The sequence below is a fragment of the Triturus cristatus genome, chromosome 3_2 (genome assembly GCF_964204655.1).
Source record: "Triturus cristatus chromosome 3_2, aTriCri1.1, whole genome shotgun sequence".
In the NCBI taxonomy this organism is placed as follows: Eukaryota; Metazoa; Chordata; class Amphibia; order Caudata; family Salamandridae; genus Triturus; species Triturus cristatus.
In genome coordinates, this window is record NC_140584.1 from 98,062,330 (window position 1) to 98,076,370 (window position 14,041).

General features: G+C 45.7%; 1 protein-coding gene across 2 annotated transcripts in view; it reads left to right on the forward strand.

Annotated features, from left to right (window-relative positions):
- SEMA5B (semaphorin 5B) overlaps positions 1–14,041 on the forward strand; it is an 834,612-nt gene that overhangs the window by 789,345 nt on the left and 31,226 nt on the right. For both annotated transcript variants that reach the window (XM_085647318.1, XM_085647319.1), the window contains one exon: positions 1,547–1,752. In XM_085647318.1, the coding sequence (XP_085503444.1) occupies positions 1,547–1,752 (206 nt within the window). The remainder of the gene's footprint in view (positions 1–1,546; positions 1,753–14,041) is intronic.

The following is a 14,041-nucleotide window of genomic DNA, read 5'->3' on the forward strand; positions in this document are numbered from 1 at the left end:
CTCTTTGTAGGATATATTGGAGCTAAGAAAGGGAAGTCAGTGCAGAAATGGACCATCTCATGATGGATAGTACTCTGCATCAAGATCTGCTATTCATTAGCCAAAAAGCAATCCCCTGAGGGCTTGCAGGCTCTTCTACCAGAGCCAAGCCTTCAACCACTGTTTCGCTTGCAGAGTCCCTGTCCTCTGTATCTGCAAGGCGCAACGTGGATATCCTTGCACATGTTTACCAAGCGCTACTGCCTGGATGGTCAGGTGCATCGTGACAGGCAGTTTGCCCGTTCTGTCCTGCGGGACATTTTGGTTTAATGTGTGTGCAGACCCACTTCCTGAGAGGTATTGCTTTGGTATCTATTCTAAGGTAAGGAATATGCAGCTAGAAGTCACTATAAGATGAAAAAATTACTTACATTTGGTAGCGCCTTATCTGGTAGAGATTATCTAGCCGCAAATTTCTTACTGACCCTCCCATTCTCCTCACTCTGTGAACTGATTCAGTAGGGTCTCCCACCTGAGGTACTATATAATGCACACCAGTTTGTCAGCATTCTTTATGGGTCCATGCTTCTGTTGTGGAGAGTCTCAAAATGAAACTCATATCCACACGCTGGGATGGCACCTATAAAGGCACCGCACACGTCCCATCTAGCATAGATGACGCTGACGTGGAGCCAAACGACACCACCTACCAGCCCACAGGGGTACTGCTCAAAAATGTCTGCATCCAGTCTGATGCCTGGGGAATATTCTAAGGTAAGGAATCTGTGGATAGATAGTCTCCTCCAGATAAGGCGTTACCGGAGGTAAGTAACTTGTTTTTCCAGCACAGCTCAGGACAGGCTTTTGAAGAACCCTGTCATATCTGCCTGCAATTTCTTTATGATGCAGCTGTGGTTAACTGGTTCGGTTACCCACAGTTACTACATCATATCAGTGAATTACTGGATTTACAATTCACTCATTCATGCTACTGGCCCTCTATGAGAGCGGTGTATAATATTTTTATTAACTAGCAAAGAAATGAAGAATAATTGAAAATGTGTGTTGTAATTAGAAATGTCTAGTAACATGTGAATGGTCTTTAAACAAAGCAAAGAGGGATGCCAATGATGAATTAATCTGTTTTGGGTTTAGAGTATTTAATTTAGCTAGTCAATAATTTTGACACCTGAAAGGATTTTTTGCGCCAGAAGGAAATCAATCCATAATTGGTATCCAATTGGAGTACCATTTTTCATATATACTACATTCTCCCAATCCCAACAATTCTTAAATGACAGTCCCCCATTTCGTAGGCTCATAATGAACAAAACGCAGTCCTTCTGTAATCTGCGTCCTCTGTTTTCTTTATTTTTCACATGGAACACTGAAAGTGTGGGCTCTGAATAAATTAGAAGTCAAATTAAAAATGGATTTGTCAAACGCAGTTGTATGTTTCTTCCAAAATAGTTTGATGTTACTCTTAACCAAAAGCGAAATTCTCTCTTGTAAACTGGTGCCCTCTGTGTCTTTTTGTGACCATGTGGTGCTGACTCTCTCCCTGCAGGGTTCAGCCTGATCCACCTCATCGCCACCGGAGTCTCTTGCTTTTTCGGCTCGAGCCTGCTCACCTTTGTGATTTACGTGTATTGCCAGAGGTGCCAGAGGCAGTCCCAGGAGTCCACGGTCATCCACCCGGCCACCCCGAACCACCTGCACTATAAAGGCAACACCACGCCCAAAAACGAGAAGTACACACCCATGGAATTCAAGGTAGGACACCTGCAAGTGAAGTGTGACTCCCTGTCATAGTTTTCTAAATGCGCCAGAAAGGATAAGTAGGTTCAGCCAGTTGGGATAATGGGAGAAATTAAACGGATGCATGCTTTGGCGGAATTTGACCACACCTCTGCTCACCTCATTCAGTGGATCACCTACTAACCAAATGGAACGTCAGAATTCTGCAACATTTCACACATATATGATTCGGAGCATGTCCACAACCTTCTCTTCTTATCGAGAATTATGAAATTTACAGAAATTGGCTAATCCTCCCCAAATGTATTCTTTTGACAATTTTGTAACTTTTTGTTCTTCTTGAGAATTATTAAATTTAGGGACATTTGACTTAAGCTCCATTCCTTTTACTATTCTGTGGCATTTGTGAATTTTTTGTGTTTGGTATGGATTATTCAGAAGACTGTATTTGGCCAACTTGCAACACCACCTCTTTTAGTTTCATGTATGAAAGAAAGATGGCATATTTGTATTAGGAAATGTAAGAGCTGAATCAAATTTAGAATAGTTCAGCTTCAGAAAGATTACACTAGGATGAAAGAAATGCAGCAGCAACAGTGACTTCTAGTGGCTGGTGGGAAAGAAGACACAGACTTCAGTTTGCTGTCGGCTTCAGGAGGGGCGTGGATCATTAAATAATTAATAGTGCCACGATGGGCCTACTTTCCCCAGCTCCTTAAAGCTCCCTCCATCAATCCACAGCCAGTTAAGGACCTGTGGTCGCCCTGTATATTGATGTTCTTCGGGGCTGACGGCATCCGAGATGTGCTATTTTGTGCACCGACTCTAATTTAAGTCATCCATGAGCTCTCTCAACCCTTACGTGAAAGCAATCGCGACTCGAAGGACTAGGGAGCACATGAAGGGTGTTCACTGAAGGATGAGCATGGCTCTCCCTCATTCTTGGGTGGCAATTTTTCAACACTAATTAGGACACATTTGAATACTGTCAGTTGTGTACATCTATCATTCGCAAAACATTGTGATCTTCCACCAAGACCTCACTATCCAAAGTTTGTGGTATTTGTATGCCCTCCCCACACCCCCACTTACCTATTGGACAGTTCATCTTGTATGCTTCTCACCCAGAGATTCCTAAGCAGGCTTGCCATTAGTGCAGGAAAATACATAAACAGAAGACTGCAAAGAGAGGTTGCTCGAAATTCCCATCTGAGGCAGATGATGCCACAAAGTCACCTGACCAGTTACTATAGTTCAAATGGCATAGGTTGTGCTGAACTCCAATTGATTGATAGGCTAGAACCTCGAGGAATTGGTTTCACTTACACATGTGGCGCTCATCTGGTCAGAGCAGAAGAGTTGCAAGAAATCATATGGCTACATATCAAAGAAATACTATACATCGCACGCCATCCATCTTACAGACTAGATAGAGTGATAAGATCTCTTAATAGAATGCTCAAACCTTTCCCACATTAATCACCAGAGATTCTACTTGTCGATGGTCTGCAATTAATTACAATAATCTGGATTCCAATAATAAAGCAACTTGGAGGAAATTTGTCTTCTATATTTATTTTATGTACGAGCATGCCCAAATGGTGGGTTGAAAGATGATTGTGCAGTAAAGCATGTGAAACACAGGTGCAAATAACATGTATGGTATATAGGTAATCTTGAGGCGTGATATATTATGTTGCAGACCATGCGCTATGGAAATCGCATTAACACAAGGGTATGGCGTTATAGTACTTTCAACAGTCTGGGATGACGTAAAATTGACTCCAAGGTTTCTTTCGCAAACCCAAGTCTGTTTCAGCAAGTGATGACGTGTTATGGGTACTGCATTCTGCAAGTGTCACGGCTTGGTGGTTATGTTTTATTCATTGAGTCCTGGGAGCATGATTCTGAGTTGTAAGGTGAAAGCGGAGGGATTTAGCAATTGCTTATGAAGCATCTAAGCTGCTAGACCTGGCCATTTTGCCCGGGCAATGGAAATGGTTTAAGCATGTTGTCCGTGGGCATGAAAAAGATCTATTATAGGTTACATTTGTGTGGGGAGTCCTAACTAGTGTGTTCTGTTTTTGTAATACTTGCGTGAAATCCTCTGCCTAATGGGTCCTGTTGTACGTTTATTTGTAGGGTTGTTTTTGGGTGGCAGCATCTGTTAGACACATGACCTCCTCAACGTAGTTTATAAAAATACAGACTGTAATCTAGGTTACAAAAACTCTGCCTTTTCGGCTTCTGTACACCAGACTGCCCTCCCGTGCACAAACGTTCTCCAAATGATAAACCACTCATTTGTCCTGATGGGCTGCTGTTGGAATCGGAGCCCTCCTGCGCAGGCGGTCATGGTACGATGCTCGTGTGAGGTGACGCGTCGTTAACAGTGGTTTCAATGGCGCTCTCTGAAATGAACGACGGCCGCGGTGGCGGGCCATAAAGTTAAGACATTAGTCAGGAGCCGATGAAAAACGCGGTCCAATAAAGAAAGTTATAAAGTGTTCCTCTCCCCTGGAACGGCGCTCTTGCGGCGCGGCTTAGTGGAAGATTTAGCTGAGGTCTTCAGCCGGAACGAGAACAGTTCTGTAAATCTGGCGGGAGCGGACATCATGTACGGGCGCGCTTCTGGTAACACAAAGGCATCTTACCCCCTTCCTTGAAATCCTAAGACAGAAAGAACCATTACGTGTACAATATATTGGTGCACCTTCGAATTATTTTTAAAATCCTTTCACTGGGATGCCAGCGCCTAATTGGGGTTCTCTTCACTATGTTATGAGGTGGTGCGCGAACATTCTTCTGCTAAACGAGTTTTTCGTATAGGGAGTTAAAGATCATTTTTTCAACATCCTTCATAGAAGTGTGTTTTGTTTCCCCTCTATTCTTTATTAACAGCGTTGGGAGTCATTTTATAGTGTCGTTCCTCTGCATGGTGATTGGTCGACAGTTGGTGTAACAAACAGCTTTTGCCATTTGCTGTACATGCTCCAGCAGTTGGGGTGTGTGTGGGGAGGGGGGGGGGGGGAGGGGGAGGTGGAAGAGTCCGGGAACGTACCATTGCAGTGATACCAAGCACTGAGAAAAACAATTGTTATGGATTTGTGCAGTCAAAATATTGAACCAAGTATCGTCTCTTACACTCACACACACGAGGTTCAGTTTGGCAGCAGCTGTGCAAGCTTCCATGACACACTGAACAGGCAACTATGTGGCAGGACAGCCCTGCAAGCTTCTCTCACATGGGGAGAGCGCATGCAGCAACAATTCACTTTTTCTGTCCAACGCACACCTGGTAGAAGATGAGTGGAAGGAAATCTCAGATCTAAAAGAACAAGAACAGAGGGGCTGCAGCATCACATCCCTCCCCTCACCCAAGGCAGAGGTCTTCAAACTGGGGGGCGGGCCCCCCTAGGGGGGCCTCAAGTGATCCCAGGGGAGGTGCCAGGCTCTGGCCAGAAGAAACATTATGCTTAGTTTTCAGCCCAAAAAAATGAGCGGCAGTAAGCACGTCCGGCCTCAGATGAGACCAGTCCCCACCGTGGCCCAGCCTTTGGCAAAGGCTGCTTGCAACGCGTGGGCCTTGACTAGAGGTCTTGCACTCCGAGGACTGTCAGGCTGAAACTGATCCTCACCTCAATGTGTCTCTAGTTCTGTAATTGCATTTATATAGCGCTTACTTACTGTGACATGGTGTCAAAGCGCTTTTTCGGCTAGTAGCATGCTACTCCAGAACCAATAAAGGATTAGTGGTGATTTACTATAGTGGAATATGAAAGTAATTTGAGCAGTGGCTATGTTAGTCTGTTATATGGATTGAGAAGGATAGGGGAGGGGTAGCGCTTGCCACCCTTGATGAGGTTGAAGCGCGAAGCGCTTTTTTGGTGAGTAGCCAGTTTCAGTGCTAATCTGCTAACTATTGAACGGAGAAGATCGGGGGTCATCAGGAGGGGTTCAGAGAGTGAGAATCCTCTCCTACATCGTACCCCTTAATGCATCATGCAAACTCCGTGAACTGAGCTGCACCTGTAGTGTGCCTGCATGCTAGCAGTGTATGGGGCTTCTGACGCTGGCATAAGGCGGCATCTCAGTGACATATAAAACACCTAAAAAAACAGTGTACAAAGTAGACTTCACTAGTATGGCCTCACCTGGGGCACCTTGTCTAGATCTCAATACTTAACATAGAGTATTACTAGCTTTAGAAGGCATTTCTAGCACAGCACAAAGTAACTTGTGGAATTTTGGATGCTCATCAGGGGTATTGTCGAGTGCTTTAGTATTATAAATATTGTATATTGCCCTGGGATTTTGTTTCCATCTTCTGGTACCAAAGGAGGAACAGAATTGCCCTGAAGAGGAGGAACTGATTTCCAGACCTGCCAACTCAAACTGCGCCACCGTGTGTCACGTGATATCAGTTATCTTCACACTATCCTCTGGCGATGAGCCGATATCACACAGTTAGCTGGAAACTCAGGCAGATACCAGGTTTATAGCTCATTGTGTGAAGCAGGGCACAAGTCGGGGGTGCACACTGGTAAATGGCGTCCACCCACTTCTTTCACGGGGAGGACGCTGTCTACGCTGCCAAGAAGTTAGGCCCCACTGAAATATGCTGAACTTGTCCCGGTGTGATTTTCCTACGCTGGGCACATTCAGCAGCGGCTGCACGTTGCTTTCCTTTTCCAGCAGCAATATGTAGGCGGTGAGGGGCTTCATTTAAAATTTGAGCTGCATGGGCCCAAAACAAAGGCTGAAGTTAAAGGCCGAAGTTAAGGGGCCATCAGGCCTCCTTTTATTCTATCCTCGCTGGGAGCAATCTGGTGCCTTACACCCAGATGCAAATGCAATGGAGGGAAAACAAAGGCACGCAGCCTGTTATCACTTCACAAGTACTTGAGACATGGTTAGACTTTGTTCAGACCCTGTATATAAGACATGAGCATGCATTGTAAAAATGTCGAATTTGTTAACCTGTCCTAGTATTTACACAAATAACAATTTAAATATCACTATTTCGTTTTATTTCTTTATAGCACTACTCATCCCAATGCAGACAGTCAGAGGGCCGTACATCACACGTAGACTTTATACATTGACAATAAATCACTTGTGCAAATTAATGTACAGGATGTGTTACATAAGGCAGTGAGGGTTATGAGCTGTGGGAGTCACATGTCCTTCCTAGCTCACTGTTCCTTATTAGAAGGATTACAATTTATGATTTCCAATAACAAAAAGATCTCTGTTAAAAGTAGTAAACCTCTTATCTAGCTATATAAAATATAAATCTGTCATCTGCACGTTGGATGATGTGTTGTGCAGGAGACAAACCCTTGGTGCTACTTTGATTTAAAACAAATGGGACTAGACAGAGCACAGAACTATCCAGCAAATGCTTAACCTCCAGTGTTATCTTATCGTTATTATTGTTCCCTGATATTTACTGGGCACACAAAGATTTTTGCAGCAGGTTCCTCTTTAAGCCCATAAGATATTATAAAATGGAGACTTTGCAACCAATTAGGTAGAACAGATTTACTGCTTCTCCTTACTGCCAATTTCTTTGCAGCAGAGTTAAAAAAAATGTTTATAAATTGGGGCCCAGATTTTGCGCCAGTGTTGCGTCACATTTTTGGCACAACTCCAATGCAAAGCCTGCTGTGTTAAATCTCATAATGCGCTCAAATGTACTCATGACAGACCTGCTAAATATATGTGTGAGGTGTTAAGATCTGATGTCCCTTTTTGTGATGTCACTTCCTATGAGGTCATGGGCTGCAATGCCACTTCCTGAAATGTAGCACTGTGATGTCACGTGCCATGATGTCACTTGCATTGTGCCTAACTCGGTTAGTCCTCCCACTTCTTTTTTGTAGGACTTGTGCCCTCGTCTAGAGACTCTCCGCAGCCAACATTGATCAGAGTTTGATCCCCAGGGCATCAGCAGCAGTCTCGGAGCCTTTGTAATTTGTTTTTGGGGGAGAGAATTTGAAGTTCTGCATGAGCAGTGCAGGTTGTAAGCATCAGCCCCTCTCCTTGGCCGCTCACCCTCTCCATGGTTGGCCCGCCTGTGATGGGCTTAAACTCCGCCCCCACTCAAGGCCTCTCCCACCCATTTAACTTCAAGTTGAACTGTCTGGCCTTCACTGATTCCAGCTGTTTGAATCGCACAGTGGAAGGTAAGGAGAGGGCGCGCCACACCTCTGGCTGTCACTAAATTACCTGCATTACGGCCATGCCCCTGCTCACCACTGGACCTGCTTCTGAGGTTATTTTGTCATGTCATCTTTTTTTAGTTCAAATACATGATTCTATTTTTTGCCCTTTTTGTCTCGGCCCTCGTCTAGTATCAGAAGCTGAAGAGATTTTAAAAAGATGGAGTGCGGGGATGCATAAATATCTGCATTAGCCTCCAACCACCCCCCTCCCATTTCATATTCATCAGCCTGTCACTAAGCGGAGAGCGTCTGTCACGGTGATAATTGTAGCTTGGGGTGGGGGGTGGCAGGTGTATCCTCGCCTCCTGGAGGTGTCTCTGTTTGTTGATGGCTGCACTTCAGTGGCGACGTGGATCAGCCCTGACGTGCTGCACAGCTCATGCAGAAAAAATTAAAGCGATTACTTCAGTGACTGAAAAATAACGTGACAGTTTTTAAAACATGTCGCATTTTGGAGCATATGAAACACAAGGTGTTCCTGTAAATTACTTAAGAACTAGATATGTCACATAAAAAGTTTTTTTGCCGTGTCGTTGGCGTTTTTTGTTGTCCATTGCCTTTATTTTTGGAAACGCTCGCTCGAGTCTGTTTAAGGTGTGCTGAAACAGACTTTAGCAATTTAGTGAAAACTCTTTTCTCAATATAAAAGAATTGTTCTCAACCTATGAGCGCAGCATATTTCAGCACGTTGCGCTATTGGGTATGCAGCTTTGATAGAGAAAATAATAAATGCAAACGGTGTGGACAGCAGCTCATATAAAACATCACATTGACCAGCTGCAGGAGAAATGTGTGCCAATGGTTTCATTGTTTGTAGCTTGTGAAACACTAATATCCTGTTTGCTAGAAGGCTTTGTTAGAAAGCTGTTCTATATGTTGGAATTTTTAGCCCAAAAAGATATTACATCCTGTCTGCCCATTTACTGCCTTATACCATAATATAGTACCTATCTTCATCTCTCTCCTGGCTTTTACAGTGTTTGAAAACCATCTTCATCAATAAACTTCTAATATGTCTCTGTGTGCGCCTGCTTCTATTCCACCTGGGTTACACATAGACCATCTTTAAAGCAATCTTCTGTGCAAAGACCCTCCTAGCATACTTGCACTGCTTCCTAAATAGATATCCTATATTTTGCTCTCAAAACACAAATTATTTTAATTGTAACCGCAAAGCAAGACATGCCTGCCTGTTTTTCTAACATATTTTTCTGCGCCCTTCAAGCTCCTTGAATTCTGTGTTAAGGCCCAGGCAAGTCAGAAGCGTTTGTGGGGCCCTAGGTTATTAACTTCATGTGGGCCCCTCTAATTTTTCAGCACCAGGGAGCTCCTCATTCACAAAAGAATCCATGTCCCTGAAACATTTGCATGCAACTCAGCCTACAGCACTGCCAAGTGGCCAAGGCCATTACCTGTCTGATTGCCTCCTTCTTTGAGATATGAATACATTTTGCAGGGCTTAATTTGAGGAGAAAATAAGTGCCAGAGCCCGCATCAGGAACCCACTGCTAATTACATCATCGCCCCTGTCAGCACTGGCAATGACAGTACCAACACAACTACAAACCATCACACTCCTATAAGTCTGACATTTCGGTCCATTCCAGGCCCCAACCTATAAGAATGGCTGGTGCAACAGGTATTAGTCATTTTCAATGTAACTGGAATTATTAAACTACTGTTTGTGTGTTCATTTTAAGATTAAGAATCCTGTCTTAACTATCGGTGTTGCCGATTAAGTTCCAGTGCCCAGCACCATAAACCACTAGCTCAAATTAAGCACTGTTCCAATCTTTAGGATGTCATAGAACCTTGCCGAGAATGCACTAAGTGAAAACATTGCAATTAAAGCTAGACTGAAAGTCAATGAAATATTCCACAGCCTAGTACAAAACCAGTATTGGCAAAGCTCATAGGTCTCTTCTTTGAAAGTCATTAGCAAACCTTTCAACTTTCCCAGTTAATGGTACCAATTCTGGTCATTCAGTATCATCGGAAACCAGCAGTGGCAAAGCCAATAGGTCTGCATTGAATTTTCGGTTATAATTAAAAAAGCCTTCTGCACTGGACAAAGAAAGATATTATTGTTTTCTGTCTGGAATGTATCTATAAGATACAACATTAAATGTATCATAAATCAATGCACTTTTTATATATAAAAATACAATATAATCTCAGACATTACAAAGCTTACACTCATTAGGAATTAAAATGTTACACCAAACAACCAACAGCTTGAGGTGATAAAGAAATACTCCTTTGTGTGGAACCAAAACACAATCTATGTTTACTTTAAAGAATTGATAACAATAGGTTGTTTTGGCAATTGTGCTGTCAAGCCAGACCTAAAAATAGCCAGCCCCAGTGTGATGACGTGTATGTGCCCATCCATCACCAATCAAGTGCACATATGTGTCATGACACTACACTGGCCTTTTTTTTTTTAACTGTATGGCTGTTGCCAGTGGAATGATGTAATCCTACTCACGAATCATCACCACACGTAGACACTTGTATATCCTGGAGCTGTGGCAACCCTTTTTAAACATTTACTATTCCAATGTGGCGGATGCCTATCTTGGAGTAATAAATTAAAAAAATAAATATATATATCTGCAAAGTTACCCACAGGTTGAGGAAGCACTCGGGCAGCAGCAATGCACGGCAGACCACACACACAGCAGGAGCAGCCTGACTCATTTCAGAAACCTCCTTCTTCTTAGGCTCAGTCCCACAGATTAAAACAGCGTTTGGGCCACACTACAATTATTGCCTAAACTGCCTTCTGATAGGCTGCTTCAATAAGCCACAACATGATTAGTTCACAGGCCCCTCTGGAATTCTGGGAAATGTAGTGCAGCAATCTTGCCCTGATGGGTGCCGTGTCCTCTGGGTCCAAAATGCATAGCCCTCCAATGGGCCCCGCTGTGTGCGCAGTCTGAATTCCTGGCCCAGCTTGCCCCATGTGGAACTGCACATATTTCCAGCTCCTAGCCCGCTTTGCCAATCCTAGCGGTGGTGCTCCCTCCACGGCTGGGCATGTGCGAAAATATGTTGCTACAAAGTTACCCACAGGTTGAGGAAGCACTCAGGCAGCAGCAATGCATGGCAGACCACACACACAGCAGGAGCAGCCTATATATACGTGTGTGTGTGTGTATATATGTATGTATATAATATTTTTTAGGAATTGGATGAGGTGGGGCGGGTAAGAAAAAGAGGGTCTATGAGGGATGAAAATAATCCAATTTTGACGTGGATTGACAGGGAAGAAACAAATGAATTATGGGATGAGAAGCAACAGAAAGTTCAGGGGGATAGGGAGATGAGGGATAAAGAAGCACACGGGGAGAGAGGGGAGTGAGGAAACACCTCCCGTAGAGTGTTCAAAGAAAAAGAAAACAGTAGTTCCCTAAATGCAAGAAGTGGAAGTATACAACTCCTTCAAAGAGAGAGATGGTAAAGAAATCATGCTCCTCAACAGCAACAACATGAAAACCAGCACTGGCAAAGCCATAAGTCTGTCTTATTGGCTTTGCCAATCTTTTTTAGCAATGCTGTACAGCATTGCAGCTGCTGTTCAGCATGGTTATAAGATAAAAAGGGCTATGTCACATTTATTGGTTTCTTTTGTGGGTGTGTGCAGGCATGTAAGACACATGCATGCCTGCAACATGTTGCAGGCTTTGTGTTTTTTCCTTTTTCTTTACTGATTTGGGAAGGATCTGTTAATAAAAAAAATTGTGTGGAAGAACAGGTTTAAAACACACCGTGAACGTGCTTGAAAAAGATAAAAAAGGATGACTACTTTTGTGAGAGTGGGTGGGGAGGGTGAAGCAACACAGCAGGCAGAGGGAGATGTGACACAGCAGGCAGAGGGAGAAGCAACAGAAACGAAAGATAGCAGCTGGGGCTGCAGCAGGTGTAAAAGCACACATTGGTGAGAGAGCACAGCATAAGTTCGAGTGGGAGGAGAGAAGCATATGGGCAAGCAAGAGTAATGCGTACAGAGAGAAAAGCACACTGGGATAGAACTTGAAAAGACATGCAGTCTCATGGAGTGTTCAAACCAAAACAAAACAAGCATTTGCAATGCAATAGGTCTCGCATTTATAAGAGTTTGAGCTATTGGCATTGTAAAATTACAATGCCTTATATTTATGTTTTGGTTTTAAAACAAATAAAAGGCATTGTCATTTACAATGTCAGTAGCATAAACTCGCGTAAAAGCAGTGTGTGGAGTGCAGCAGTGTGTGGCGTGCAGCAGTGTGCGGCATGCAGCAGTGTCCGGCATGCTGCAGTGTCCGGCGTGCTGCAGTGTGCGGCGTGCAGCAGTGTGTGGCGTGCAGCAGTGTGTGGCGTGCAGCAGTGTGCGGCGTGCAGCAGTGTGCGGCGTGCAGCAGTGTGTGGCGTGCAGCAGTGTTTCGTGTAGCAGTGTGAGGCATGCAGCACTGTGTGGCATGCAGCGGCGTGCAGCAGTGTGCGGCGTGCAGCAGTGTGCGGCGTGCAGCAGTGTCGTGCAGCATGCAGCAATGAGTAATGCAGCAGTGTGCAGCAGTGTGTGGCGTGCAGCTGTGTGCGGCGTGCAGCAGTGTGTGCCGTGCAGCAGCGTGTGGCATGCAGCAGTGTTTCGTGTAGCATTGTGCGGCGTGCAGCAGTGTGTGGTGTGCAGCAGTGTGTGGCATGCAGCAGTGTGTGGCGTGCAGCAGTGTGTGGCATGCAGCAGTGTTTCGTGTAGCAGTGTGCGGCGTGCAGCAGTGTGCGGCGTGCAGCAGTGTGCTGCGTGCAGCAGTGTGTGGCGTGCAGCAGTGTGTGGCGTGCAGCAGTGTGTGGCATGCAGCAGCATGCAGCAGTGTGTGGCATGCAGCAGTGTGAGGCGTGCAGCAGTGTGAGGCGTGCAGCAGTGTTTCGTGTAGCAGTGTGCGGCGTGCAGCAGTGTGCGGCGTGTAGCAGTGTGTGGCGTGCAGCAGTGTGTGGCGTGCAGCAGTGTGTGGCGTGTAGCAGTGTGTGGCGTGCAGCAGTGTGACGTGCAGCAGTGTGAGACGTGCAGCAGTGTGCGGCGTGCAGCAGTGTGAGGCGTGCAGCAGTGTGAGGCGTGCAGCAGTGTGAGGCATGCAGCAGTGTGTGGCGTGCAGCAGTGTGTGGCGTGCAGCAGTGTGAGGCGTGCAGCAGTGTTTCGTGTAGCAGTGTGAGGCGTGCAGCAGTGTGCGGCGTGCAGCAGTGTGCGGCATGTAGCAGTGTGCGGCATGTAGCAGTGTGCGGCATGTAGCAGTGTGCGGCGTGCAGCAGTGTGCGGCGTGCAGCAGTGTGCGGCGTGCAGCAGTGTGAGGCGTGCAGCAGTGTGAGGCGTGCAGCAGTGTGAGGCGTGCAGCAGTGTTTCGTGTAGCAGTGTGAGGTGTGCAGCAGTGTGCGGCATGCAGCAGTGTGCGGCGTGCGGCATGCAGCAGTATGCGGCGTGCAGCAGTGTGTAATGCAGCAGTCTGTAATGCAGCAGTGTGCGCAGCAGTGTGTGGCGTGTGGCAGTGTGTGGCGTGCAGCAATGTGTGGCGTGCAGCAGTGTGTGGCGTGGTTTGTAAACAACAAGAAAAGTGGACATCAAAGGAAGGGTGGGAGGGAACGAGCATATGGGGTGTGAGTTATAACGAAAGTTAATTGTTGTAAGTGGGGATGCAGGAAGTGAGGCCGAGCGCGCGCTGGCGAAAGCAGTCTGCTGCTTTCAAGTCCGATGCCAGATGCCAGCTTCGCGCTTGAATGCCTCACATGCAGTGGCCATAAACCGCATTCCTAAGGTCTTGTGCCCCTTACTAAATCTCTCTGAATGCGTGGGGCGGCGCACGCGCAGGAAGTAGCTGGTGGCAAATGGAATGCGCGTGGTTGTGTGCGTAACCGCCACCCGATCCGCCTGGGAAGCCTTTGGGAGCATTTTCTGAAGCCCCTACATAAGTCTCGCTGCGCAATTGCTTACGCGATAGCCAGGCGAGACCTAAAAAGTAGTTCCTTATAAACAAGACCTGGAATCATAGCAGCCAGCCAGTCAAAGAGATGGTAAAGAGTCAATGCCCCATGGCAGGGACAAG